General features: G+C 39.7%; 1 protein-coding gene across 8 annotated transcripts in view; it reads right to left on the bottom strand.

The window, feature by feature from the left end:
* PRICKLE2 (prickle planar cell polarity protein 2) overlaps positions 1-26,411 on the bottom strand; it is a 1,019,428-nt gene that overhangs the window by 136,004 nt on the left and 857,013 nt on the right. For 4 of the 8 annotated variants that reach the window (XM_069206505.1, XM_069206504.1, XM_069206508.1 and 1 more), the window contains one exon: positions 2,453-2,566. The exons of the other annotated variants lie outside the window; for them this stretch is intronic. In XM_069206505.1, coding sequence (XP_069062606.1) covers positions 2,453-2,566 — 114 coding nt within the window. The remainder of the gene's footprint in view (positions 1-2,452; positions 2,567-26,411) is intronic. 8 annotated transcript variants of the gene reach the window in all.

The following is a 26,411-nucleotide window of genomic DNA, read 5'->3' as shown; positions in this document are numbered from 1 at the left end:
ATTCAATCATTCCTTGCAGTCACATGACATGCGTAGCATCATGACGTACACGTCAGTATACCCCCAGCTGGAACATAGAGAGTTAAGGACCAACAACTAATAAAACCAGCGTTATCCTTGCTGCTCATCTATCAGCACAGGTGATTATGTTGCCTATTAGGTAATATGGTGGCATTGTACCTTTGGCATAGTAAGTGATCGATTCGTTGAGCACTGCATGAACAGCTATAGGATATCAGTTTCTTTAATTAAAGACATTCTTGCCCATTTTTTTTCAGCATTTAGAGTGTGTCATCAAGGACTCCCTCCACTGACCAGTACATGGCGCTAATATGCACCATTTGGTGTAAGACTGCATTAACTACAATTACACAAAAGCGCATCTGGTGGGCACACCAGAACCAAACTTCATGATTTTTGGGATTCAGAATCTGATCCCCGCATTTAGGCCACGATTTCCAACAGGTAGGCGGTGCAGTATAATAGCTGAGAATGGGAGCTGTGTTCCTGCTGCATTTGTACAATAGGTAGAAGTAGGGATGTCTGATGAGAAGCCCTCCACGCTGAAATAAAAGGGAATTTCACCTAAAATATTAGCTTTCAGTTTCTTGAAACACTTTGGGGGTTATTCTAACTTTGGAGGAGTGTTAATCCGTCCCAAAAGTGACGGTAAAGTGACGGATATACCACCAGCCGTATTACGAGTTCCATAGGATATAATGGAGTCGTAATACGGCTGGTGGTAAATCCTTCACTTTTCCGTCACTTTTGGGACGGATTAACACCTCCTCCAAAGTTAGAATAACCCCCTTTATGTCCCAGTCAGTGTCTAAACTCCTCTCAAAAAACAACATCCAATAAGTAGCAAAAGGCAATATTCCACTGTGTGCTGAAAGAGCATAATAAAATGCTTAACATATCTGCAGTCTGTGCACAATGCAAAGCAAATGTATAGTGTTTGCAATATCTTCATCACTATAAACATTTGTCAGTTACAAACATGTTAGCACAAAATAAACATTTCAGATGTTGGTGTAAAGAGAAACATTCTAAATGTATAACCAACAAAGAGATATTGTTCTGAAGTTCTTTATTAATCCCACTGGCTTTCACCAGAAGAGGACCCACCACAAACTGCAATACAATAACGCTGAACAAAAGGTTTCTGGTAATTATTCTTACCAATTTGTGTGGGTAAGAAATTAATCTGACTAGTTTTCAACAAAGTGAATCTTACTTCCTAGTTTATTATGGCTGACGGTTATCCACATCACCAAGATTGATAAATCCGAATGCCAAAACACTGCATCACCACAAACCATACTGGAATGTCACCACATTCATTTCCCAAACCCCACAAATATATGGCTGATAGGCACCCAAGGTAGAAGCTGTGATGTTTATGCTAGAAAGGAGTGAGCTGTAAGTGTTCAGTACTAGAATGCTGACAAACAATTGTCAGCTCTTTAAGAACACAGGGAACTGATTCTGTTCGCATGCATAGCAGTACAGAACATGTGAGTTTGGTGCACCACATGGATCCCTTCTTTTAACAGAACATGTTTATCAATATTCGTTGACAGTGGTGAATATCTCTTGTGCTCACGTTTTGCAATTTCACTGCTGCGAATTAGTAACAGGAACATTTTACAGATAATAATTACATGTAATAAGTGCCTGTGCTTTATTTTTTTTAAAAAGGAAACTCTTTACACTGTGTGCGTTGAGCAGGGACAGGTCTGTATCTGTAGGATAATAGAAGTATATGTGCAATTTGCAAGGATGACTATAAACTTTTGTTATCTTATAATAGCATTCCATAGAATGACAAAGACCTAATGACCACCTATCGCAGAAAACCGGAATATGAGAAGATTCAAGCTTTCTTTACGTGTGCCTGGTGGTGGTGGTAAAGCATTACAGTTATTTGCCATAGCCTGATAAAGTGATTGCCAAGTTGACAGCATACTATGGTGTCCACAGAAGCTCATTCTTGTAACTGGTGTATTAGGATAATCCACTTACTAAATAATTTGACTATGGTGTTAAAATGATGCGCGAACTCCAAGCAATGGACACCTAGATATACCACCACTATATTGCATGTGTATATGACATTGCTATAATACTGCATCCATTTCAGCCGTCTATTACAACACATGCTTTCCTAGGTAATTAGATGCACAAGTAAGAATACTAATTATATACTTACCTTGACAATATAGTGTTAGTGCATGCAATATTTTTGTAAGTTGATAATAGAGACCTCGGTATAGTGTCATACAAATGACTCCTTTAAAGGACATACTGTAGACTTTGATGCAACTCAGTGTATCCTCTACAGTGGAAATCATAAGTTCCTTCATTGTATTTGTTATTGCTGTGTCTTCGTGGTGGTGCTTTAAGAAAATGTACTCTGCAAACGTTCCTTATATGATCTTTCAGCACTTACCTCATTGTCATGTGGAGGCAGCTGCTGTAAAAGCTGTTTGATTCTAGATTTCTCTCCGGGACTATTCACATAAGGCACCTTATCATCTGGGAGGCAGCTATAATACTGGTGAACCTGAGTGATAAACATGCACTAAATATAACTTTTTCATAATTTACTTTATTTTAAAAAATTCTAGAAATTATAATGTAAAGAAATGATAAAGGATTAACAAGGATTAACTGTATCAACAAAACACTTGCTATGAACTAATACAGACTACAAGATTCAATGCCAGTTAGGATGGCCTCAGTGAAAACAAATAAAAAGTTGCTAAAATGTTTGAACTGTTAAGCAGAGAATACCTTAGCTGAGCTGGTGTCTTCTTCATTAACAGAACCATGAAGAGTGAAGGCACACAATTTGGTCAACTGTTTCAAAAGACATAAGGTATCTCTTTCATTATGATATTAAAATGTTTCTCTCTAATTATTCATCTCATATGGTCCCTAAGCCCATACATCAGAAAAACCAACTTTGTGCTTACCTCTGATCCTTTAGGATAGTCCTTTAAATTAAGCTTTTGTGCATTCTGGGCTATTTGTGCATAAACGTTAAAGCAGAACAGGCCTATTGTAATCAGAAACATTATGTACTTCTAAACTAATCTGAAAAAGACATGATGCACCATGGCAAGCTGAATGCACCCTGAATGGTTTGCCTTAAGCTGATGTGCAAATGTTGGGTATATGTGCAGAATGAGATGCACTGAGGTTATGTTCCCCACCTATTTAAAAACTGTAGAATTTACTGCAATTTGGGAAGCCTTACAAAAGAAACAGCGAGGAGATTTGCAGTTTGCTACATTTCTGTGCTTTCACTATAAATATTTCAGTTTTTATGCAACATCTTTCACCGAAAGGCGGCAGATGGAAAGGTTCCAATTTATAAAAATAAACAAAAATACACTTAATTAGTAAACAATTAGATTATGGATGGCTTGTATCTTGTTTGTTGGTCTTACAGAAACCGCACCTCATGTATTTATGTTATTTCTTTATTTACTGGCAGTTAGAAGAATAAGTTGCCAGTTGTAGGTTGACTGAGATAAACCACTTAAAATATGTAAGCATATATTGTAAAACATAATAACACACAGTAATCACACATTTAAAATTACCCGATGTAGAACAAAACAACACACAGTGAACATGTTACAGGTTACATGGGTATAGATGCAAACAATTTACTTAACTTCAGTAATTTTCTTTCTGATGCATACTCAATCTAGCCACAGATTCCTCACCTCTTGAATTCTCTTGGGTGCCAGTCTCGAGCTGGAACTTTTCCACCAAGAGCTCCTGCATGCTAACATGTGGTGCCATTTGCACTGCATATGCAAGTCTTCTTGTTGAACTCTTCCTTGCCTTCAGGCATGGATATTATAGATTGGAAACCTTACAACCTTAGAGTGTGCCAAACCTAACCTGAGACTTTTTTTAGAATACTGAAAGACAACTCAGGGTATGAAGAGGAAAGACTACAGTGAGGACCTGCCATTAGACAATCTACCAGAAAGCGCTTTAACAAAAGTATGTAACTTGTTCTCCTGATGGATACTTCTAACCACCGATACCTCACCTTTGAGTAAATACCAAAGCAGTGCAAACCAAAAGGTGGCAGATCTGAGGAGTGGACGTTACACCAGGAAGTCCTGCAGATGTGAGTAAGCAAAATAGTCTTCTTGGCGAACTAGGCAGTAATGCCTACTAAAGGTATGGATGGATGTTCATATGGCCACATGGCAGATATCCAAAACTGGAGCATTCCTCAGCAGTGCCAGCGTGACAGTCTTAGCTTTGGAAGAATGGGTTTGAAGACCATCCAGAGACCCCTTAGTCATTTTTGTGCACATGACCATCAAAGTTTATAAGGTCTGTCTTTGAATCAGCTTTCCTTTCTTAGCTCCTGCCAAAACAATAAAATGTTGGTCATCCACCCTGTGACCCTCTGTTGCTTAAAATAAAACCTAAGACAGGCCAAATCAGGTACCACTGGTGGAGGTACTGTTGCTCCTTGGAGGGATATGGTTGAGGGAAAAAAACTGAATGTGTGACAGACTCTTGCACACTGAAGGGTGTCACTACTTTTGGCAGAAAAGAAGGACCAGTCCCTAGCACCAACTTATCAAATAAAGAAAGGTTGTAGGAGCTGACAAATATCTTGTAATGGTGCCCACAGCAAAGTCTTGCAGAGACAGTCATAAAAAACTTCCACATACTTCACCTGGAGAGGATCAACCTGACGATCTCCACAAAAGGTCACACACTTTAGCCAACAACCAAAATAAATGGATGTGGTAGATGGAAGGCAAGCTACAAGGATAACATCCACTTCTTCTACAGGCATATCAAACCTGCTCAGCTGGTTATGCCCAATCTCATTGAATGGAGGTGTAGTTAGTGGTTATTTGAGTGCAGAACCAGGCCCTGTTGATGGAACAGAAGGTTCTCTAGAACAAGTAGATAAAGCAGAGAGCAAATGCTTAGGTGCAGAAGGTCTGAATACAACACTCTCCTAGCCCAATCTGGGGCTATCAGGATGCATTGGGATCAGCACCTTGTGAACTTCTGAAGAACTCGGACAGAGGAGTTAGCACCGGTTAGGCATACAGGAAACCAGAGTCTTACTGGAACCATAATGTTATGGACCTTTGAGGCAGAAACTTCAGTGTGCAGTAAGCACAACACTGCATTTTCTAGGTGTGATCATAACGATCTATCCAAGACACACTCCAGTTGTTGATGATGGTTTGGACTGCCTCCAGGTGTAGGTATCATTCATCGTCCTCCAAGTAGCGTTTGCTGAGTTCATCCACCCTGATATTGAGAGAAACCGTTAGGGCTTTGGCAGTCAAAAAGATCCCTTGAAGGTCGAACCATTGAATAAGTATCAATACGTCCTGGCAAGACACCCACAACTTCACAGAGCCCTGATTGTTGCAGTACCACTTGGCAATTGTGTTATCTGTCAGGACTTGAAACATCTTCCCCTTGATGGATGGAGGAAAGACCTTTAGGAGCAACTGAAAGGCACAAAGCTTGAAAAGATTGATATGGTGCTCCTGCTCCACTGGGAACCAAAGATGCTAGACTTCTATCTCCCATAATTGACCATCTCATGGAATTATGCATCACTCACAGCTGTAACTGTATATGAGATAGGGAGAACAGCCTTACTCAAGTCATGTTGGGTTCTCTCATCCACCACTGAAGTTCATGAGCTACCTCTTCCAAAATGTAGAATTTATCTAAGAGGAATTCCCTGGTGCTATGGCCATTGCAGGCAGGGGATCTTCTGCAGAGCCAGCATGTGCCAAAGGGCATAAAGAACCAAAATGATAACGGAAAAGTAAATGGGTTCTGACCACGCCACGGACCGAAAGAAGCATCTGTAGGACAGGCACATGAAAGTACATATTCTGCATGTCCAGGGACACTATCCAGCCTCCTGGATGCAAGCAAATGGGCCAAGGTCAACATCTTGAACTCGTCTTTACCAAGGTAGATGTTCAAAAACCAATGGTCTAATATCAGTCTCAGCCATCAATGGACATCAAAATGTACTTGGAAATAACACCCTTGTGTGCCTTGATATTTCTTTCTATGGCCTCTCTGGCATGTAATGATTAAACTTCCTGAATGATTTCCTGAAATCTGATCAAAAACTGGTGGAACAAGAGAAGAAGAGGATCTAAAGGAGAGAGTGTTGAACAACCTTCACCAGCTACTGGTCTGAGGCAAACTGCATGCCAGGTGAGCCAGTTTGAACTAATTCTGCTTCCTTGAGACCATGCATGACCATGAGAGGATCATCTCCGAGGCTTAGCAACCGTCAGAGCAGGCAATGAAGAGAGAAGACTACTGTCCTTGCTGGTGACCATGGCCTCTGCTGCAATGTCTTTTGGAAACACAAAAAGGTTGAAAAGACTTTTGCATGGGTTACAAGTGCTGCCTTTGGTTCTAAGCAATCATGACACCAAATTTCATGATCAGAGGGCAGGGTTCTGCAAACTCGGTCCTGGGGAGCCGGGTCCATGCCAGGTTTTTAACATATCCACATTTAGAAAAAAGATGTTTCAGAAATCTACATTTTTCTAAATGTGGATATCCTAAAAATCTGGCATGGACCTGGCTCTCCAGGACCGACTTGGCAGAACCCTGTCATATGGGATACTTGAATGTCTGCAGAAAAGGCTGCTGTTTGCATCTGAGCATGACACCTGATCATCATACTGAGGTACATGGTGCAACCTACACATCCTGTTCCATCTAGGCCATGTTCTCAACACATATGTAGTTGAGTCCCAAAGCATTTCTGAAATCTTGGGTAACGGCAAGCAAGCTCTCACTGGCCATGCTCCACAGGGCATGCATGTCTCACCCCATCAGAAAAACAGCTTTTAAGGACCTGAAAGCCAAACTTGCAGATGAGAAGATCCTCTTCCTCAAAACATCCATGTACTTAGAATTACTGTCTGGTGAAGCACTGTGGAATGCATTTGGGTTGGCCTTATTTGTGGAAGCCTGAAGCACCAGCTATCAAAAGCCAGATGCCAGGTCAATAAACTAGGTCCCCAAGGAAGATCTATGACACCTAGACACAGAATGGCTTACTGGAATAGCAGAATGCTGTGTGGACCAGTTTACCACCTATGTCTCGGTCAACTATTCGGTAAATGCCAGCAAGAGACTTGTGAACTGGCAGTCCTAAGCTGCATTATCTTTAATAGGATAGCCTTGGTTTCTACTATGGATAGTTGAAGTTCCAACTCTTCTGCAGCTCTGTCATCCCAAAAGAGGCATTCTCTTTAAGAGGCCTTGGTGAGGAGCCAAACTTTGTCTCAGGGGAAGTATCCAGGCATGTGACATTTTGTAAATCTTAATATAGGTCAGCATCAGATTAAAAGGGGGGATAAAATCATTTAGCCAAGGATGGCAACTTGTAGCAGGAGTGAGTCTACAGCTCTGAGTGTTACCTGCTCAGCGACATACAGTTTTGCCTAGGACTCCCTGATAGCCTTTGAGTGCATCAGGGAGAATTTGTCACAGGACTTTACGTTATGCTTAGACCCAGTCAACAGAAGCAGATGTCGTGCAGACCTGTAACCAATATTAGCTTCTGACAGACATGACACAGTCTGAATCCTGTGGTCTTTGGGAGAGATCATTAGTCCTAGCACACTGTCTAGAAGAGACTGATTTTGGAGTTATTAAAATACCAACAACAATTTGGGTGCACATCTCTGAATCTGTGTTGAAGTGCACTGAAAGAAGAGCGGCGATGGTGTCTATATACAGGCCACTTGTCATCAGATGTGGAAATGGTGCAGTGCCATCATGGAGTTCGATGTCGCCCCTTGTCGGCACGGAGGAACAGTTGCTTGGAAACTTCAGGATCCAGTCTGTCACCTGGGGGTCTTCAAAGTTTGAGGTATCCATGGTCAAATGTGTTCACCAGAAAGTTTAAATTTATATAACAGCTAACACCAAATATGTATATCAGTCTGTCTCTTCTTCAATATGGCTGACGAGCTGTAGTTCTTTCTTTCTATAGTCCTTTCTTTCAATTACGTTTGGATGAGCCTCCCCACCAAAGATTACCATACATACATTTTGCAAGGATTTGTGCAAGAAGAAAGTTGTAATTCAGCACTGCAACTTCACAGTCTCATTGTGACTTGGACTATGTCAATATGCCGCTACCACGAGTTGAGCTCATGCAAAATGGTACGCTAGCTTTCTTTACATGACAACATGGCTGCTGCCAAGAGAAAAACTTCCAAGGACTGGAGTGGCTCATCCATATTCTTGATAATTCACCCTCCTACACTGCTGCAAAGCCAGCAAATCTCCTAAACTAACAATATTTAGCAGGGGATCAGTTGATTTCTCTGAATATAATAAAGAAGATGATACCAGCTAATTTGCACTGGAGACAGGTAGAAATATATTCCAACTACGATACCTCACCTCAGGGTGCTGCATTTAAATAATGGCACCCAAGCTGCTGCACAGGGGCACCCTACAGTACACTGTTTGTTCAGCAAAGTGCCCATAATATGCAAGGATAATATGCTGCTACATCAGAGTGTGCATGGGTCTACCGTGGATTATTCTGTGCTGAGAAATAAGGATTTCCACGTACCGTACACAACCTTGCATGGAACCGCACTTCTGCAATAGGCAGGTAGTATCAGTAAATACAAATTACATTTATTAGTATTTGCAGTCTAATAATTACCATTATTCCTTGAATAAGTTGATTACATCATCTTTTAAATAGATGTAAGTGCAGTACATAATTCAGAAGAAAACATTTTTTATTCTTCTACTCCCTTTTTTCCATAGGTGTAGTAGGGTGCCTATGAGGTACGAGTTTGGTGGTGCTAACTCCTTATTATTATTCACATGTTTTACTTAAACCTTGATACAGGGTAAAAGAAAGCTTGCACTGAATTTGAAGTGAATACACTTAGAACGACCTACTTTCATCAGAGTGCACCTGGAATATTCAATGCCACACTATCTCTAGAGGGTGCACCTGTTACTACCAGCACAATCTAATCTCTAGCTAAGAGTTACTGTAGTTAATACTACTGTTGTTTTCATTATTGTCAGGCTTGTTAGGCCTCTAATTTCTACACCGTTGTAAGCCAATAAACACTTCTCACGTTATTAACAAATCCAACACATAAACCTCACAATGCCTTTCAAAAATCCTTTGGCCTTCTTTTACTTAAATTTTTATGTTACCTCTTCTTCAGTGAAGATGGCAGAGTACCTCACTGAGTCCTGAAGGGCTGCTGTAAGGTCTTTGTTGATGTTGTTGCAGTTAATCAGATCTTATCTTTAGATCTGTTGGGTCCACGCCTCTACATACTGTAGACATACACTTCAAATCTTATTTTTTTTTTTTTTATATTGAATGATTTACACCAAATCAAACAAATCACACTTTCTGAGTGAGGATCTAGCTTTCTGCGAAATTTGGTGAAATTCCATTCAGTTGTTTTTCTGTATTACTGTTCAATTGCCCTATTTAAAGTTGCATAAGGAGAACGGTTTTTGAGACCCCACGCCCCTTTTTCTCTGGGCCTGCTTGATGAATCAGCTGAAAAGTGCAGAAGAGTGACCTGAGGTGGATGATTTTTTTCTTTTTTAACATTTTGTTAAGAATTGACAAATGGATCCAAGGTTACTAGCAACAAAAAAAACACACTTTCTCTGCAATCTCTGACATGACTATAACTATACAGTGGTGTGAGGAAGTCACCCTTTTAGCATGTTCACCCCAATATTTCTGACTGATACTGATAGTAACTGATCCTGACTGTGCCCTGGGCTCTTCTTAAGAGGCCCAGGGCCAGTGCTCTGAATAAAAGGTATATGGTCAAATGATAATGTTATAATTCCATATGGCAATGACAGACACTGTAAGTCCCTACTAGATAATAGGGCAAGGGGGATTCAAACTACCTATAAGTCCCTAGTATATAATAGGGCCTGGAAGTTTAGAGGCCCAGTAGATTTCCTGCAGTGGATTGTGCACTCCTGTGTGCCTGCTGACCTTATTAAAGGCAGCCCTGATTTGCAGACTGGCTTTAAAAAAAGTAAAATATATGCAACTTCAACTTTGGAATTAAAGGTACTTCCAAAGTATTAATCTACCTTACTTTTATATATAAGTCACCCCGAGGTATCCTCTAGATGCCCCAGGGGTGGGGTGCCTTGTAACTATAAGCAGGGGCATTATAAAATATGTTTTATATACTGTGGTGAGGGAACAACTGCCCCTTTTCTTTTTCTCCCATTGTAGAAAGTCAACTCCCTAGGCTACATTGGAAATATGTTTCATAATCCTAAGTATGCCTACGAAAAACATATAAATGTCATACGTGGACTCAAATGAATGGTAATGAGAAATGCAACAATTTGCCATCGTTGATTTTATCATAACGTATACAGAAAAGAAGTTATAAGACTTTCTTTTTTTGTAAGCCAAATTCCAGCCTCCTAGGGTTCTCTCCTGATTAGTCAGCCCTAACAGGATTAGCCATGCTGCTCTGATTAGGGGATATGTGGCCTACTCTGAGCAGAGGTTATCTAATGTGGGTGGTAGGCAGATGGTGAAACAGGCAAGGAAGGGGGCTGGGTGAAGCAAGCTGAGGCTTCAAAAGGATACCAGTCAGAAAGTAATGTGACCAGGCCTTAACTCTCTCCCCTGTACTCCATAGATAGAAGGTAGGCTTAAGAAAGGAATTTGCAGATTTCCAGAGGAGGAGTTGATGGAAATGGTCTACACCTGGGGGTCGAATTGCCAGGTCTTTCTTATCTGGAGAGAAATCCACCATCTTGGAATCTAAAAGTGCAGTGCTTTATGGGACAAGAAGATGCCACACTTTTGGAGAAAATTGTCATACCTCTGAGTGGCGCCCTGCAGCTCATTTGACGGGAGTGTCCACTGACTGTCCCCCAAGGAGATGGAATAAAGGTGGATGATCTGCATTGGCATTCCGATTTGCTTCCTGAAACCACAAAGACAAGAACGACTGCCCTGCTGAAACCCTGGTTTGCAACCGAGAGACCTGCACACTTATGGATTGCCTGGAACCACAGCCCTAGCTTCAAAAAGGGGTCAGAAGTGGACTCCCGGATGTAACAGGGTAAAAGAGCTTCCCTGCACCAACTTCCACAAAATTCCCCAGCCTGGACTGTACATCCAGTGGACTTGCAAGGATTTGTCCAGGTGCATTGTGGCAACTGTAGTCCCAATGTTCCAAGAAGCAACTTGGAGATTTGTGCCCTAAGGTAACTATAACTTGCATTGCACAGGTATATGATCAATAATTTTACTGCAGATGTTCCAGTGACTTTATCAATGATGTTCTAAGAGATGTGATGAGTGCCGTACTTTTTGGCAGTAATTGGCAGTGCATGGCGAGGGCGCAAATTACAGTTACCTTCGGGCACGAGTCATAGTTACTTGAGGTAACTCTCACCGTAACTGGTGAATTTCTATGGTTTTGTATGTTTAAAATGTGAGCCTAACTATAATGTCCCTGTACCCTTTGTTTTTTTAAGTGAATGTGTATGTTTTTTTAATTCCGTTTCCTAACTATAATATCCCTGTAACCTTTGGTTTTCTCAGTGAATTTCTTCTTCTTCGTTAACGGATAGTAATTTTCATTACAAAATGTTAATCAAACCACTGACGCGCGACAGCGGTTGGCCATTGAGCCTGGCCTGCAGCCATGCCTTGAGACTAATCCCCCATAAACACTCAACTATGCACCATGCATGGCCTTCACCCATGCGCAGCGGAGGTTGCCTACAAGACCTGGCCTACAGCCACACCATGGGGCCAACCACCCAACCCCACGCTGTGCACGCCCTTTGGCCGCGCACCGCAAGAGTTGGCTACAGCCTCTCTTCATGTGAGAATAGGTGTAAGAGGGTGTATCTGGGGTGAGAGTGGCTGTAAGAGTGTCTGTCTGGGTGTGAAAATGCATACATCAGGGTTTTAGTGGGTGCATCAGTGCGTGTGTGGGTCTGTGAGTGGGTGCATGAGAGTGTCTTTGGGTGTGTAAGAGTCTGAGTACAAAACCATCTATAACATCTGCAGTAAAATTACTGATCAGATAACTGTGCATGGCAGGGCGCGAGTTATAGTTACCTTAGGGCACGAGCTATTGTTACTTGAAATATCTAACTATAACAGGTGAATTTCTATAGTTTTGTACGTTTAAATATGAGCCTAACTATAACGTCCCTATAACCATTGTATTTTTAATTGCATAAATATTTAGAAATATACATATATAAATATATATATATATATATATATATATATATATATACACAACATCAACAACTTTCTGGCAATGAAAGACATGCACTCCTACTGCCTGCATCCACTGATTTATCAACAGTCACCACTCAAACTGACAGGTATGTGCACAGCAACGCCTGATGCGTTTTGGACGAACAAGTCGCCTTGTTCCTGTGACCTGTGAACAAGGAGACTCATTCGCTGAAATGCGTTGGTTGTTGCTGTGCCCATACCTGTCACTTTCCGTGGTGATTAGGAGTAGAAGTGTGCGTCTTTCTGTGCTAAGGAAGTTGGTGTTGTTTATGGAGTAGCGGAGTCTCATGACCACACGCACACCGCTGCTGCCTGGGTTGGGGATATTTGTGAGGAGGAGGCAAAGATATATATATAAGTATATATATATATATATATATATATATATATATATATATATATATATATATATGTGAGATTAGATTGTATCAATAATTCTCTTTATCAGTGGAAAAACCCTTTTTTCTGACCTCTCTGTTTCTGTTCCTTAAGTATTTACACTCTAAATTGTCTGGCTACATGATATACTTTGAACTATGTTACTTAGTCTCAATTAAACATTTTTGATTATAATCCCTTTCAAGCATACTTTTTGGCCCACCTCTGCTCCTCAAATACCAGCCAATTTGCAAAACTGCAAAATAAAAAGGTCCCACACAACAGGGACAACCAGCAGATGTGTAAAAAGATAGAAAGGTTTTGAAAGGGTGGTAGGAGTTGGGGTAATGGTGGAAATCCTTTCAAGGTATTCAGGAAAGTTGATCAATGGCTGAAAACAGCCATTTATTTTAGAAGCATTAATTATTTTGTCCTTACCTACATTGATTTACAGCAATGAAGAATTAATGATATGTAAACTGTGATTAATAACCCAATCACTTATTTTTACTAGGACATACACTAATCCACACATTAGACAAAAGATATCAAACATGCATGTTTATCTCTGAGCATTGAAAATCTTTTTCCCTATATACTTTGACTCTGAATTGGTCTTTTAGCAGGTAGTTGCATTTCCTGGTGTTAGAAGAACAAAGAGCCAGATGTACATAGGTAATCCTATGTGATTACCAAATAGCAATGTTTTGTGAGTTGCGATTTGGTAATTGCAAACACCCATGTACAAATGTGTTTATTACACATTGTGCGATTTCCAGTGAGTGGCAAACAGACCTACCTCATGAATAATAATGAGCAAGGTTCTGGTTTGCGACCCATTGAGAATCTCTGAAATCACAGGGATAGTGATCTACTGGGGTCAGCAGACCATCATGTCTGTGATTGCTCTAAAATGAAGCAATCTCTTATTTTTTTTAATGCAGTCCGTTTTCCTTGAAGGAAAACTGGATGCATTAAAAAAAAGTGAAACGTTTCTTTTTCTTTTTTTCGATAGGAAGTGGTCCGTGAAACCACTACCTGCTCTTAAAAAAAGATTTACAAACGATCACAAAAGAGTAGGGGTCTCTTTGGGACCCCTTCCCATTTGCGAATGAGTTAACACCAACTTGAAGTAGGTGGTAGAATACGAATGTTTCACAAACGCATTTCGGTCGCAAAATATTCAAACATACCACTGTGATTCAGTATTAGGAAGGGAAGGCCTAAGCACACCCCTTCCTAAAGCCGAATCACAAACACAATGTGTGATTCGGTAGTAGACTACTGAATCCCAAATAGAGCTTTGTGCATTTAAAAAAGCCTTTTGCTTTCTGTAATGGGCTGATTCTGCAAATTGACCTGTTTGTGAACACAAAAAAAACTTTTTACATCTGGCCAAAGTCAATTCCCTTGTTGGTGTTATATTCTATTTTGACCCAATAAACCAAATACTTTCAATTACCAAAGTCTGCAGTGCTGCAGAACAACTCTCAGTAATCATCTCAAAACCTGGGAACCATCTCATTTCCTCCATTCAACAATAGTGTCCAGACAAACTGTTTGATTTATGCAATACGATAGGGGGGTGTCTAAATTCGTAGCTCCATTTGCACTGCTGCTCTACAGCACATTCAAACATTGCATTTGGGGGTGCAAATATATATTCAAAGCATCTTATTTGCTATGGGACACCACAAAACCTTTCAGTTTAATCTGGTTTCAGGTGTTAAAGATTCACATGTACAATGATCAGCTTGAAACTACTGTGTAGAAGAGATCCTTAAACATATATCTTGGCATGCTTCTGTCCATACATACACTGCCTTAATAAGGAAAGTGGAGTGGGATGCTGGCAGTGATGCAGATTTGCTTGTCCCAAAAACGAAACAAGCATTGGCAATGGAGTAGGTTTGGCCTTTAAATGAAAGTGTGTCCTTAGTCAATGTTGGATTTAGGCATTCAATAAGTCATTATACATGTGCTCTGTCACTCACCTTTGTACTTATGCCTCCATTCAGAAACTCCCCCACTGACTTATTATTGGATTCATCCACTTACAGAACAACAATAAACTCAACGCAAACTCAATAACATATGCAATATAAATTGAAAGAATAAATGAAAAAAAAGAAAACAGGCTGCCAACTAAACATGCCAAGCATATTTTTGCAATAAAGGAAACAAAAAATAGCAGCACATATACATGTATGTCTTTTTAATGTTTTTTATTACAAGTTCTAGGAAGCCAAGTAAGCCTGTTCTACCTTGCAAAGAGATTCTAGTATGATGTATTACAATGCAAATCATCTCCAACATAGGGTTTGTTATTGGGGGTAATCAACACCAAAAGTGTTGCCTATTTATGAGATTTAAATTAACAAAATACAAATCCGCAGCCTTATCAGGTTACAATAATAATCTACTCTTAAAGGCTTATTGACTTTACCTTATGTGTTTCATAATAAATACAAGAGGACTAATGTCTGTTGTAACTTTTTACAAAATTGGATCAGAACTATGGCATCTGTCGTAGCTTTTCCCAATCAAATAGTCAGACCTATGCCATTAAATTGGTTTGTCATCATAACCAGATCAGGTATCCATCAGGTACAAAGTAATAAAATGACAAATATGTACATAATACATTTGGGAAAACCACATAAAATATCTCCTAAAATGGTCTAAAAGGATTATCTCATTTCACACAGCTTGTTTGAGGAGGTCACTAACACCAAAACCCTTGCCTACTATCGTAATCTGCGAGATTCAATTGAACAAAGTACCTTCTTACAGGCTTTGGACACAATGTAACAAAAATCTACCACTACAATCCTATTGAGTTTGACACATTATTTTTTATAAGTACGTCTGGCCTACAAGCTTTCACAATAAACAGATAAAACCTAGGAAATCTGACATAACATTCCACAATTAATCATTAACATCTATAGCCTTTACCACTGAGTTGAAACCAAAGCCAACACACCACAAACACATAACAATCTATCACTAATGACCTATTGACTTCAATCAATTCTTTTCACAGAAACTAAGTCAAGCATACTGCATTTGTGATAATATTTTATCATAAAGAGGCCAGACCTATGGCTTTGGGCATGCCTTTTACCTGTAAACCAATCAGGCCTGTTCCCTTTTCATTTGCTTGTCACTATATCATACTCAGGCCTGCTTTATTGCGTATACTCTTTCTAATAAGACAACCATCAGGCATACAGTCATATAATTAATGTAAACAACACTACAGTTGGCAAAGCAAATTACTAGGTCACCTAAGAAGGCCTATTGAAGATTATCATAGCACAAATCTTCTATCTCCATGGTTTGTCAGAAGTGATAACCAACAATAAAACGTTTGCATGCTATTGTAAACTGTGAGATTCCATGAAGCAAAATACCTCTATGCAGATTTTAATAGAGTAAAAACAATTGACTCTTAAAAGCCTATTGATTTTAACATTTCCCTTTCACAGTAAATAAGTCAGGCGACTTAAACATATGCACCTTGAGCATAAGCATACACACACAAGGCAGCCAGAGAACAAACACCATAATTATCTAATTGTTTAGGAGCATGGTAGTAGCATTTGTGTGACCTTAAAGGGCAAGCTCTATCCATCACAGTGGCATGTCGACCAAAGAGGTCAAAAACATTAGCTTTGCTTGATAAAGTGCATGACTCAAGCAGCTGGATAAACAAATGATCACAGCCCTCTGCAAGATAAGCACTCTTTCTGTGGAAGCACACAGCTTTTGACTAAATCAAAAGCTGTACTCAGATGAACCAACATCTGGGTGGACCAGCTGTCCTCACTCTGTAGTACTAATGAAGGCTCTTTTTATCACATAAGGTCTAGCGACCGCTGTGCTGGCAAGCCAGACTTAATGGGCAGAAGCGACTGGGAACTCAGAAGAGAGGGCACATAGATCAGTAGAAAATATGAGCTCATAATTGAAACATTCCACTTTCCAAACTCACATGCATAGCTATAACCACTAGAGGACCAGCATTATCAGGCACACAGCAAGGTCATCAGCAGCAAACTAAGTATTTCAGTCCACCTGTAGACGAGTTCCCATGTCTGGCAACAACAGTAGCTGTGACTCTTCACTTTTCACTACTGGTCACACTCAGCTTGTTTTAAACCTCACTTTTGTTGTTTTCTCACTTATTTAGTTACATTCAGTCCACTGTATCCCTTCCCCTTTGATTGTGAATTGTGCGTCATTATCTTCTTCTCCGCTTGCCTCTTTATCTATGCTTCCTGTGTCCAATGCAGAACATTTCCATGTACAGCTCCTGTGTGGGGACTGTGGTATGCTGGGTGCCAGTTAAAAGTGCCCCCTCTATTGTCCCAGGTAATTCATGCACTTTGGTATCCTAATGTCTAATATATCTATTCCATGCTGTTGTCCCCTTAGTAATTGTGCTCTCTCATCCTTAGCTGGAAACATTGATATCCATAAACTTGGTCCTGAGATGCTGAGCCTCCAAAATTCATTCTGGGTTTTCCAAATATCAGGGTGTAGGTGTTTGTATTTCTTCCTCTTACATTACCTCCTTTTCCTTTTAACTTGGTACAGGGGATTGGCCTCAACATCCATACTCTGCAAACAATGCATTTGTGATAATGAAGCATTACGTTTAGGGTGCAGAACAGAATGCTTTCAAAGAGGAAAATGTATGGCTGTTGAATAATTGATACCTTGTTACTGGGTAGGTGAATTTATGTACACTCTTTACTTTTAATCACTGTTTCGGTCTTCACCTCTGTTTGTAGATTAATTCTACTGAACAACATGATTACTGAGCAGTATCCGGTAGTCTCAACAAACAGAAGCAGGTTGTTTTTTAAAAAACACATTCAACTCTAAGCTGGAAGACACAAATGTGCTTACATTCAATCTTGCAATCAAATACTTAAGCATTTCTTTAACAGCAAGTAGTAGTGGATGATGGCCAATCACCACCATAGCTTCTATCCAGAGACTTATCTACAACAGTGACCCATCAAGCACACATTGCTAGAAACTTTCCATCAAAGGGCTAGAATTTTTACATATTTGAATAAATCCATGAGAACAATATGTGGGGCTACAACTATTTGCTTAAGTAATTTAAGGCTAAGTAAAAACAATACATAGTCCTGGCGAATAGTAAAATGTTGCTTGCAGAAAATATGTTTACCTACGCTAATTAATTCAGCTCAATAAAGTGTAACATGTCAATTAATCCACTACACACCAGTGCATTAACAGGGAGACAGAGATGCATTTTCTGATTGGAACTGGGTTCAAAAAAGTTCTATGAAATCCAACCTTTAAATTAAAGAAACATACGCGTCATTAAGCCAATGAAAAATAATACTTTTAGGGGGGATTCTGGAGAAAGTAGTGTGTGATTAGTATACATTTATCATATAGCAGATGAATGAAGTAGTACATAATCTGTTAAGTAATTTGTGTCCATATTGTTACTCCACTCCCCCAAGAGGATAGAAAAGAAGTGTTGTTATAGGTAGTTTGACTAATTGTGCATTTTTTCAAATATTGTTTCTGTGCTCCTTACTATGTCTTCCAGGAACTGTTGCACAGACAACAAAGATAGTTAACTTGACAGGGTTAATAATTGTTTTAGGATTTTGTTGATGATCTTTGTCGGGTTGATCTGGCATTTTAAGGGTAGTATACAAATATAAACCAGAATATTTAGGATTACTGTGAAGCATACTATAGAAAGAACACCCAATTAAAGGTACCAGAATTAGGAAGGAATGAATGAGTGAGATCACCCCTTTGGCTGAGAGATTTATTTTTCACCTATTAGCCTATTAACAGTATTAGAAATGTGGCATTTGATCGGAAATTTACTTTAAGGAAATGAAAGTGGTGTTGACATATTAAAATACTCATAAGAACATTATATTTTGTTGAATGCTTTCAAAACGTTAGAATGTTAGATTTCTCTCTTTTTGTTTAAGATTGTCAGAAGCAATATAACAGTAAATTAAAATAAGCTATTTCATCACAGGTCTGTCTCTAACGAGATTGTAATGTGCTGGATAAAATAAAATCAGTATCATTACAATATATTTACTAGTCTACATTTTAATATGTTTGGAATATTCAGAAAATTCAGGGTGAATTGAAGATTGAAATCTGTCAATATTCTACCGGATATCTTAAGAAGAGAATTAAAACAGAGGGACCAATTCACAATGAAAAACATAAAGTAAGGTGGAGATTTAGTGTTAATTTACATTTACACTTTTTTGGGTTTCACATACATTCCCAGAAGTATGTCTGGAAAGCTGTATCAGGGCATCACCAAACTTTCAAGGCAGCCAAGCCTTTTAAAACCACCTTTTCATTGATTGAGTGGAATTTACTACTTCTAATTTCTCCACACTCGTGGCAGCAAATATGCATTAGTAAATGGATGGGCATACCAGGAATACTTTTGTAGAATTCTTTGTGGTATCCTGGCAGGTGTAAATTAGGTAAATTCAGTGGTAAACATACATTTATAACCACATTTCCTTTGTGAGAATGGGCTAAAATGCAGAAATTCTGAAATAACAAAACATAGCATTCCCACATTACCATAATTCCTAGATTAGAACCCAAATGGAAATTCCAGATCATGAGCATCCAAGGACCAAAAAGGAAGGGGGAAAGGGACTGTACATCTGATGAGGGAAATGCATTGTATTTGGCATGAAGGTCCGTATAAATATATCACTCTATTTTAAAGACCTGCTGAACAAAATATATACAGAAGACAGGAATGAGCAATAACCTGATGACGCAGTTGGCTACAACATCCCCTTCCCTTACGATGTTGATTTATTCCATCATTGGAACGTGGATGCTGGAGATGAACTAGCACCCCTATTTAACCCTGGCAGATGCCGGACGACTCCATCTGTTACTGTAGTACCCACAGGACATAGCCAAAGAAAAGCTTTGTTGTCAGCAACTTGAGCTAAAATGGTGTTTGGACAATAAATCCGAGGATTTGAATAGGTTTAGAGTGGCCCAGAAATCCTACCATAAATCGATCATGGACACCAAAAAAGCTTATTTTACCACCCAAGTAGAACAAGCTAAGTTTGACCAAAAAAAAAATCTTTCAAATCTCCAAGTCTTTTCTGCAACCGAAAGCTCTATCAAGGGATATTCTCCCTTCACAGGTCTTATGTGACAGGCTAGCTTTATTAAAGAAAGAATTCTAATACCTCAACATGGTTTTGATGCCTTTTGTTCCGAACTAAGCCAGTCAGATGGAGATGCATAGACTGCCACCAAAACTCAATCTACCCTATCCACTTTTCAGTCAATCGCTCTATCACAATCAGGGCAAGCTATCATCTTGTGTAAGTCCAGCTCTCTGTGAGTTCCAGGCCCGCTGGTTATTCTGCACAAGGTTGTCAATACTATGAAGCCAGTCATAAATCAGATACTAAATACTCCTATCTCTTTGGTGGTAGTCCCAAGACCTTAGAAAGTGCAGTGGTCAAATCGCTTAAAAAAAATCTTTGGTGGACCCCTAGATTCTGGCCAATTTTAGGCTTATTTCGCTGCATCAGTTACTAGATAAAATCTTAGGAAAAAATTGTGAACCCTCAACTGACCACCTATTTGGAAAAGACCATTTCTGTCAATCCGGCTTCAGACCCAGGCGCTATAGAGTCTGCTCTGCTATAAGTCTCAGAGACTACTAAGATGACGCTTGACACTGGTAATAATGCAATTTTGATCCTATTGGATCTATCAGCATGGGTCAAAGCGATTTCTCATTCTATAGTTCTCAGCATCTTCTTGACATCAGCATTTCCCACAAGGCCTGGTTTGGATACTTCCTGGCTGACAGGGCACAATTAGTATTTATGAGTCAGTATTCATCAGAAGAGAGATCGCTAGCCTCACTTATTCTTCTTTATTTAACATTTATATGGCCCTTTTGATATCTTTGATCACTTCCTAAGGAATAGCAACCACTTTCTATGTACACAATACTCAAATGATCCTGCCTTTGGATAGTGATTCCTTTGGGTCCGAACAGAATTTTAAGAACTGTTTTGCTAAAATTATTTGTTGTATGGAAAAATGCACCTTAAAATGTAACACTGACAAAACAGAAATTAGTTTGTTTTGGAAGCCACATCTGTTCTCCCCCATTAAGTGGTGGCCGGATTCTGTGGCCCCTCGTCCACCCACAGTAGAAGTGGCGAAAATGTGAGAGTCAGACTTGATAAGACGCTCCCTTTATGACCACAAGTACTATCAGTAGCTGATATGTGGTTTTCACTGATTAAATCTTTTTTTTTAATCTTTGACTTCCTCCCCCAGCCGCAATGAAAACGGTGGCCTATGCCCTTATAACATCAAGTCTGGGCTATTGTAATAGCTTTTATACAGGGAGCTCAAAGCATCTGCTTCATTAACTCCAGATGGTTCAATATTCAGCTGCCAGACTTGTGTGTAAACTCCCCAAATATAGCTCTGTGTCCAAAGCACTCAGGGAGTTGCATTGGCTACCAATTTACCAATTTATCTATTTAGGACCTGCCAAAGGTCCTAAATATTTAACTGATAGGTTTTGCCATTACAAGACTGAGAGGGCACTCAGATCTTCCATAGCAATTTGTTAACATCTTCTTCTTTTAGGCTTAAATCTAGAGGAGGCAAATCATTCATGGTCTTAGGATCTAAAGCTTGGAACCAACTCTCAAGTCTGCTTCAGTTTATTGAGAACAAAGCAAATTTTTTCAACACTTTGAAGACGTTCCTTCGGTTGGCTACTCTGTGACAATCTATAATATAGTGAGATTTAGGCATGACTACCCTTTAGCTCATCATTCTTTTCCTCTTCAGCTCACTCCTTTTGTTCAGCTCTTTTACTTTATGACTCAGGATTGGTGTTTGTACTAGTGCCAGGATGCTCTTCTTTGAGTGATTGAGCACTCTATAAATGCTATATTCATAATCATTCATCCAATAACCTAACTGCATAAAACAACACATTGTCACACCCTATTATGCTTTAGTGTATAATTACTTAAACTGGACAAGTGTAAACCTAACTTACAGTTTGTGAATAATGATCTGCTATTCCTTAGGTCATAATTTCAGAACACTGACTGCTATCAGAAAAAGAGGGAAATGCTACTTCGGCCTTATGACAGTAGGAAAGACCAGATGTGTAATTACAGCAGGTGCACTGGCAGGGCGTTCATATACCTTTATGCTTTCCTTTAGCTTTTCTTTAACTAAAATTTTGAATGCTTGACTACTATAAAGACTTAGAATTGTTAAACAAGCCTCACTTCCATGTGTTCTGATGAAATGATATGCCTTCATTTTCTCAGTGAAACTCATACTACCGTATACCTGGCCTGACCCCATGTCAGTGCATTGGATTGTCTTTGAGAACTGTAAATAAGATTAATAACTAGCCTTGTTTAAGGCAATGGTGATAGCAGTGGATAGACTGTCCTCTTGACATATAGCCCATTACAAAAACTGTGAAGCAGAAATAAGCAACCCCCTCAGTCTGAAAGCATTCAGCAGCCTTAACCTCCCCCATTATGGCAAAGCAAACCTCACTCTGTCCATGTCCCAACCAGAGTGGAGTATCATCTCGACCAAACTCTAAATCTGGCTCTAAGACTCTTTCTACGTTTTTTATAGTACTTAAAGTACAGACCTTGCTGAGAATGGTATGTGCTTCTTAATGATTATCTGGATGTACAAAATGAAAATTTGCTTGCAGAAAGGGTAAAGTGATCCGACCTATTGGCAAAAGTCCTCATTGAAAGTAAGCTTGCTTTAGAAGTAATGGCGAGTTGGGTGTAGAAACTGATTTCCTAATTACTACTTTTATTTGCACCATGTTTAGAATTTGCAATCCAATCAAAATGAATAGGAATGAGTCTAGAACAGAAACACGAGATATTTTTTATCCACCTTCTACTTTCATGATTTAAAATGTGAGGTGTTAGAATTCAGGCCACACATGCGCAACACTTTTTTTGACACTTCACTTGAAAGCTAAATATATCTGATTAAAGTTACACTCCTCACAAGCATTTGAGAACACTTAACAACACATATCTCTTTTTGTCCTCATTATGCTCTCATGGCCACACTCCTCCAGGGAGACAGCCACAGACATCACGAGAAAACAACACTAGTAAGTGAAATCTGTAATCACACCAGATGCATAATTCATGGATGGGAACTAGTTTGCCTCTGTTGCGCTTTGTGATATGCTTTTAGGCTCATTCTACATTTGCATGCCAGACTGATCATTCACATAGTGTCAGAAAAGCAACAACACCATCTACAGACCTCATTACAAGCCAGACCCCCCAGGATATCGCGGACCTGGTTTGTCAAATTTCGCGGCCGCAAAACAAGAACATTTCAGCCAAAAAAGCAAACTTTTTACAACTGGCTCAAAATGTTCCTTTTACAAAAACACTGTGACCCAGCCAGCGAAGTGGGAAAAATACATGTCTGAGGCCAGAGAAAGTGCAGAATACAGTTTAAAACTTGCACTCCTGCACCATTCAAGCACATTCCCACCCAGCGTGATTTACATGATGCTGAAGGGAGATGTTAATGTGCCCCCCGCAGCCTCCTCTAACTTTACTGTAAGGAGGGTGGAGGCTACTACTGCAACACCCCCGGCAGCAGCCTGTATTTGAGACCGCCCAGTGATGCAGATGGGTTTGTGAGGGGGTGGGAGTAGAAAGGTGACAGAGGGGAGGTGAAACGACCACAAACCAAAGAGGACTGCTGGAGACAGGTGCTTGGGGGAGGGCAGGAAGACGACTGTCGGGAAAGGGGGATCTGGAAGACAAAAGGAAAGGGGCGCGAGTGTAGGGACTAGGAGAAAGACTGCCACAGAAAGGTGGGGCACTCACACACCTGCTGTGTCCCCGTCTCCAGCAGTCTTCCCCTTTTCCTATAGGCCTTGCACGGTTGGTTTTCATTGAAGGTTCTTGGTGTCAGGAAACTCTCCTATCCAACCTCCTTTCACCGACCCTGCACACAGTCAATAAATGGAGAGCCAAATAAGCTTTAAAATGTTTTTTTTCAAAAAATGTTGCAGGGACTTTTGTAAAAAAAAAAGTGGTATTTTTTTTACAAAGGACCCAATTTTGTGATTTTTTTGCAAATTGCAACATCGCAAAGTCCTGGAGAGTCTGAGAAGTAGGCCAATAAAATGGAGTGGTAACATCAGGCCAGGTATTGCCATTGCTGGGTGGTATTAACATTCCACTTACTGCCCAGTATTAGTATGAAAAACATGGAGGACCCAGTCGGTACTACAGGCTTTTCCAGAATGCTGGGCTCTTTTCCGCTCAGACATTCTGCCTGCTCTGTGTAGATGGAATTAATAACTGGAAAAGCATGTGCAAACACCTGGTGCAATATTATCCGGTGTAGTAAAACATCTTGGTAAGACCAGACCTGGTACACCTGTAATAATGCAGAATGGTATTACTGGTATTAATACTGAAAACTAAGCATTTATAACACTCTGCACTATTTGTAATGAGCATCTCTACATTAACTCGCACCTTTTCATTTACATTTCATAGGAGAATTGATGATCAGAGGAGTCTGGAATAAGATATAAAAACAGCCCGCTGCTGTCAAAATAACAAAACAAAATGATTACTTTATGTGCGGAAAGCATTTACGAGATAAAGAATTTAGGGCCATTTGTATGAACACATTTTCCCATAGACACAAAATGGGTAAAACCCTTTGATACATCTGGCCCTTAATCTGTGATGATTGGAGTCTTTTTGAGATGTAAAATAGCACACCAAAGAATATACAATGATAAACGAATGAGCCAATCGAGATACGAGAAAAATACTCCTCTGAGAAAAGCCTAAATCCACTCTATATATATTATAAAGAATAACTAGAGATTATACAGAAGGTTGCAATGTCAATACAGACCTCACAAGCATTTGCAATGTAATGGGTCTTGCATTACCTCAAGTTAGAGTTATTAGCGTTGTAAACTCCTAACCGGACTTTTCTTGCTTCATTAAATAAATAAAAAACGAGTGCGATCATGCTGCGAAATAAAGACAAAAGGTAGACCAGAAACCATACGGAAAACATGAAGCCTCGTATGTTTCCAGTAGTTTACCGGTGCTCTCGAGGAGGCCTAAGCACCGGAAAAGGCATGACGTATGCATGCCTTTCACGAATGAAAACAAGCGGATTATAAAAGGCAAGCCCACGAACCAATGAAAGTGACTGACGTAACATGAGTGTGGTTAAAATCCCTCTAAAGAGAGATTAGAAGAGGGACAGAGCGCTTTGCGCTCGCCCCTAACAAGGAGAGCTGCTCATTTATAAGTAAATCACAAATATCAGTTCATGGTAACAGCTTCCTGAAATGTGGTTGCAGTTGGTCAAGGAATCTGACAGGTCAGATTGAAAATAGGTGTGTTTTGTGAGGACAGATACAATGTTTTTGACGGCTTGAGATGGATGTTCACAGACAATCCCCATTAAAATAATGTATTGTATTGGAACTGCTGGTGAGGCTGCTGGTATCTTTTGAGCTCCAACCCCCAACATTTAAGGTTCAAGCTCAAGTACGCAAAATGCAACATTTTAGCATGTTGCGCAAGGGTAATGATAAATGAAAAATGTTTAGTTACATGGTTGTATGAGAAAAAGTTGAAAAAAAAACATAAAGTGGACATGTTTAATGTAATGATATCATGATTTGGCCTTTTTCAATGTAGTCTATCATGCCACTTCTTTATTTATTTAAATATTATGTGGTGCATTGGCCTTTGAGGGAAGCCCCTTCCTACAGTGTACAAGCCAAGAGGGGAGATCAGGGTAAACCCAAACTCTCCATCAGCCACAAACAATGGGTCAGTATCTGCAATAGGCCAATATCCACTAATGGTCCTCAATGTGGTATTTCATGATGGTCGCTTGCACTCCTAGAGGCGAAGTCCCTCACGAAAGGGGGAAGAGGAGGAGGGTTAGCTCCAGGGATTTTGACAAGGATCAGGATGCATCTATGAACACACTTGTTTTCAGTTTTTGACTCCAGTAAAGACAGCTTGGGACAGGTCTTGATGTGTGAGGGCAATGAATTTCTCAGTTGAGCACTCAAGTAAATAGGGGATGAACCTGGCTTGTTAGACCAGCTTTGCCTTGTTCTGAATCTATGGCTGGGTGTATACAATGCTGAACAAGTCTGTACATACTTGGCACCAATGTTCTTTGGTGCCATGAAGATTATATGAAGTAATTTGAGTCGCTTGAGGGCTAAACAAGTATATAATATATTTAAAAAATGTATTCTTTAGCAGACGTAACATCCAATGTGTAAAACGAAACCCATTTTGGTGTGTTTGTTCATCACTTATTAAGATTATGAATATATAACAGTTTTCAATACATACCCCCCCTATAAAAATATAAACGTAAACTGTAGTCTGACAAGAGACAGTCAAACCTGATATAAAAAACTGTCAATCTATGGAGTTTCTAGGGGATGAATATCACTGGTCACAACCAATAGAATATGAGCTCTCCTGAATGGCATTCCAGCTGGGGTGGGAGAGTGAAATTGTTAGAAAAATAAAGTAACAACACAGATAAT

Source organism: Pleurodeles waltl, chromosome 9 (assembly GCF_031143425.1).
Source record: "Pleurodeles waltl isolate 20211129_DDA chromosome 9, aPleWal1.hap1.20221129, whole genome shotgun sequence".
Lineage (NCBI taxonomy): Eukaryota > Metazoa > Chordata > Amphibia > Caudata > Salamandridae > Pleurodeles > Pleurodeles waltl.
Note: the sequence above shows the minus strand (reverse complement) of the source record. Positions and strands in the feature narration are given on the sequence as shown.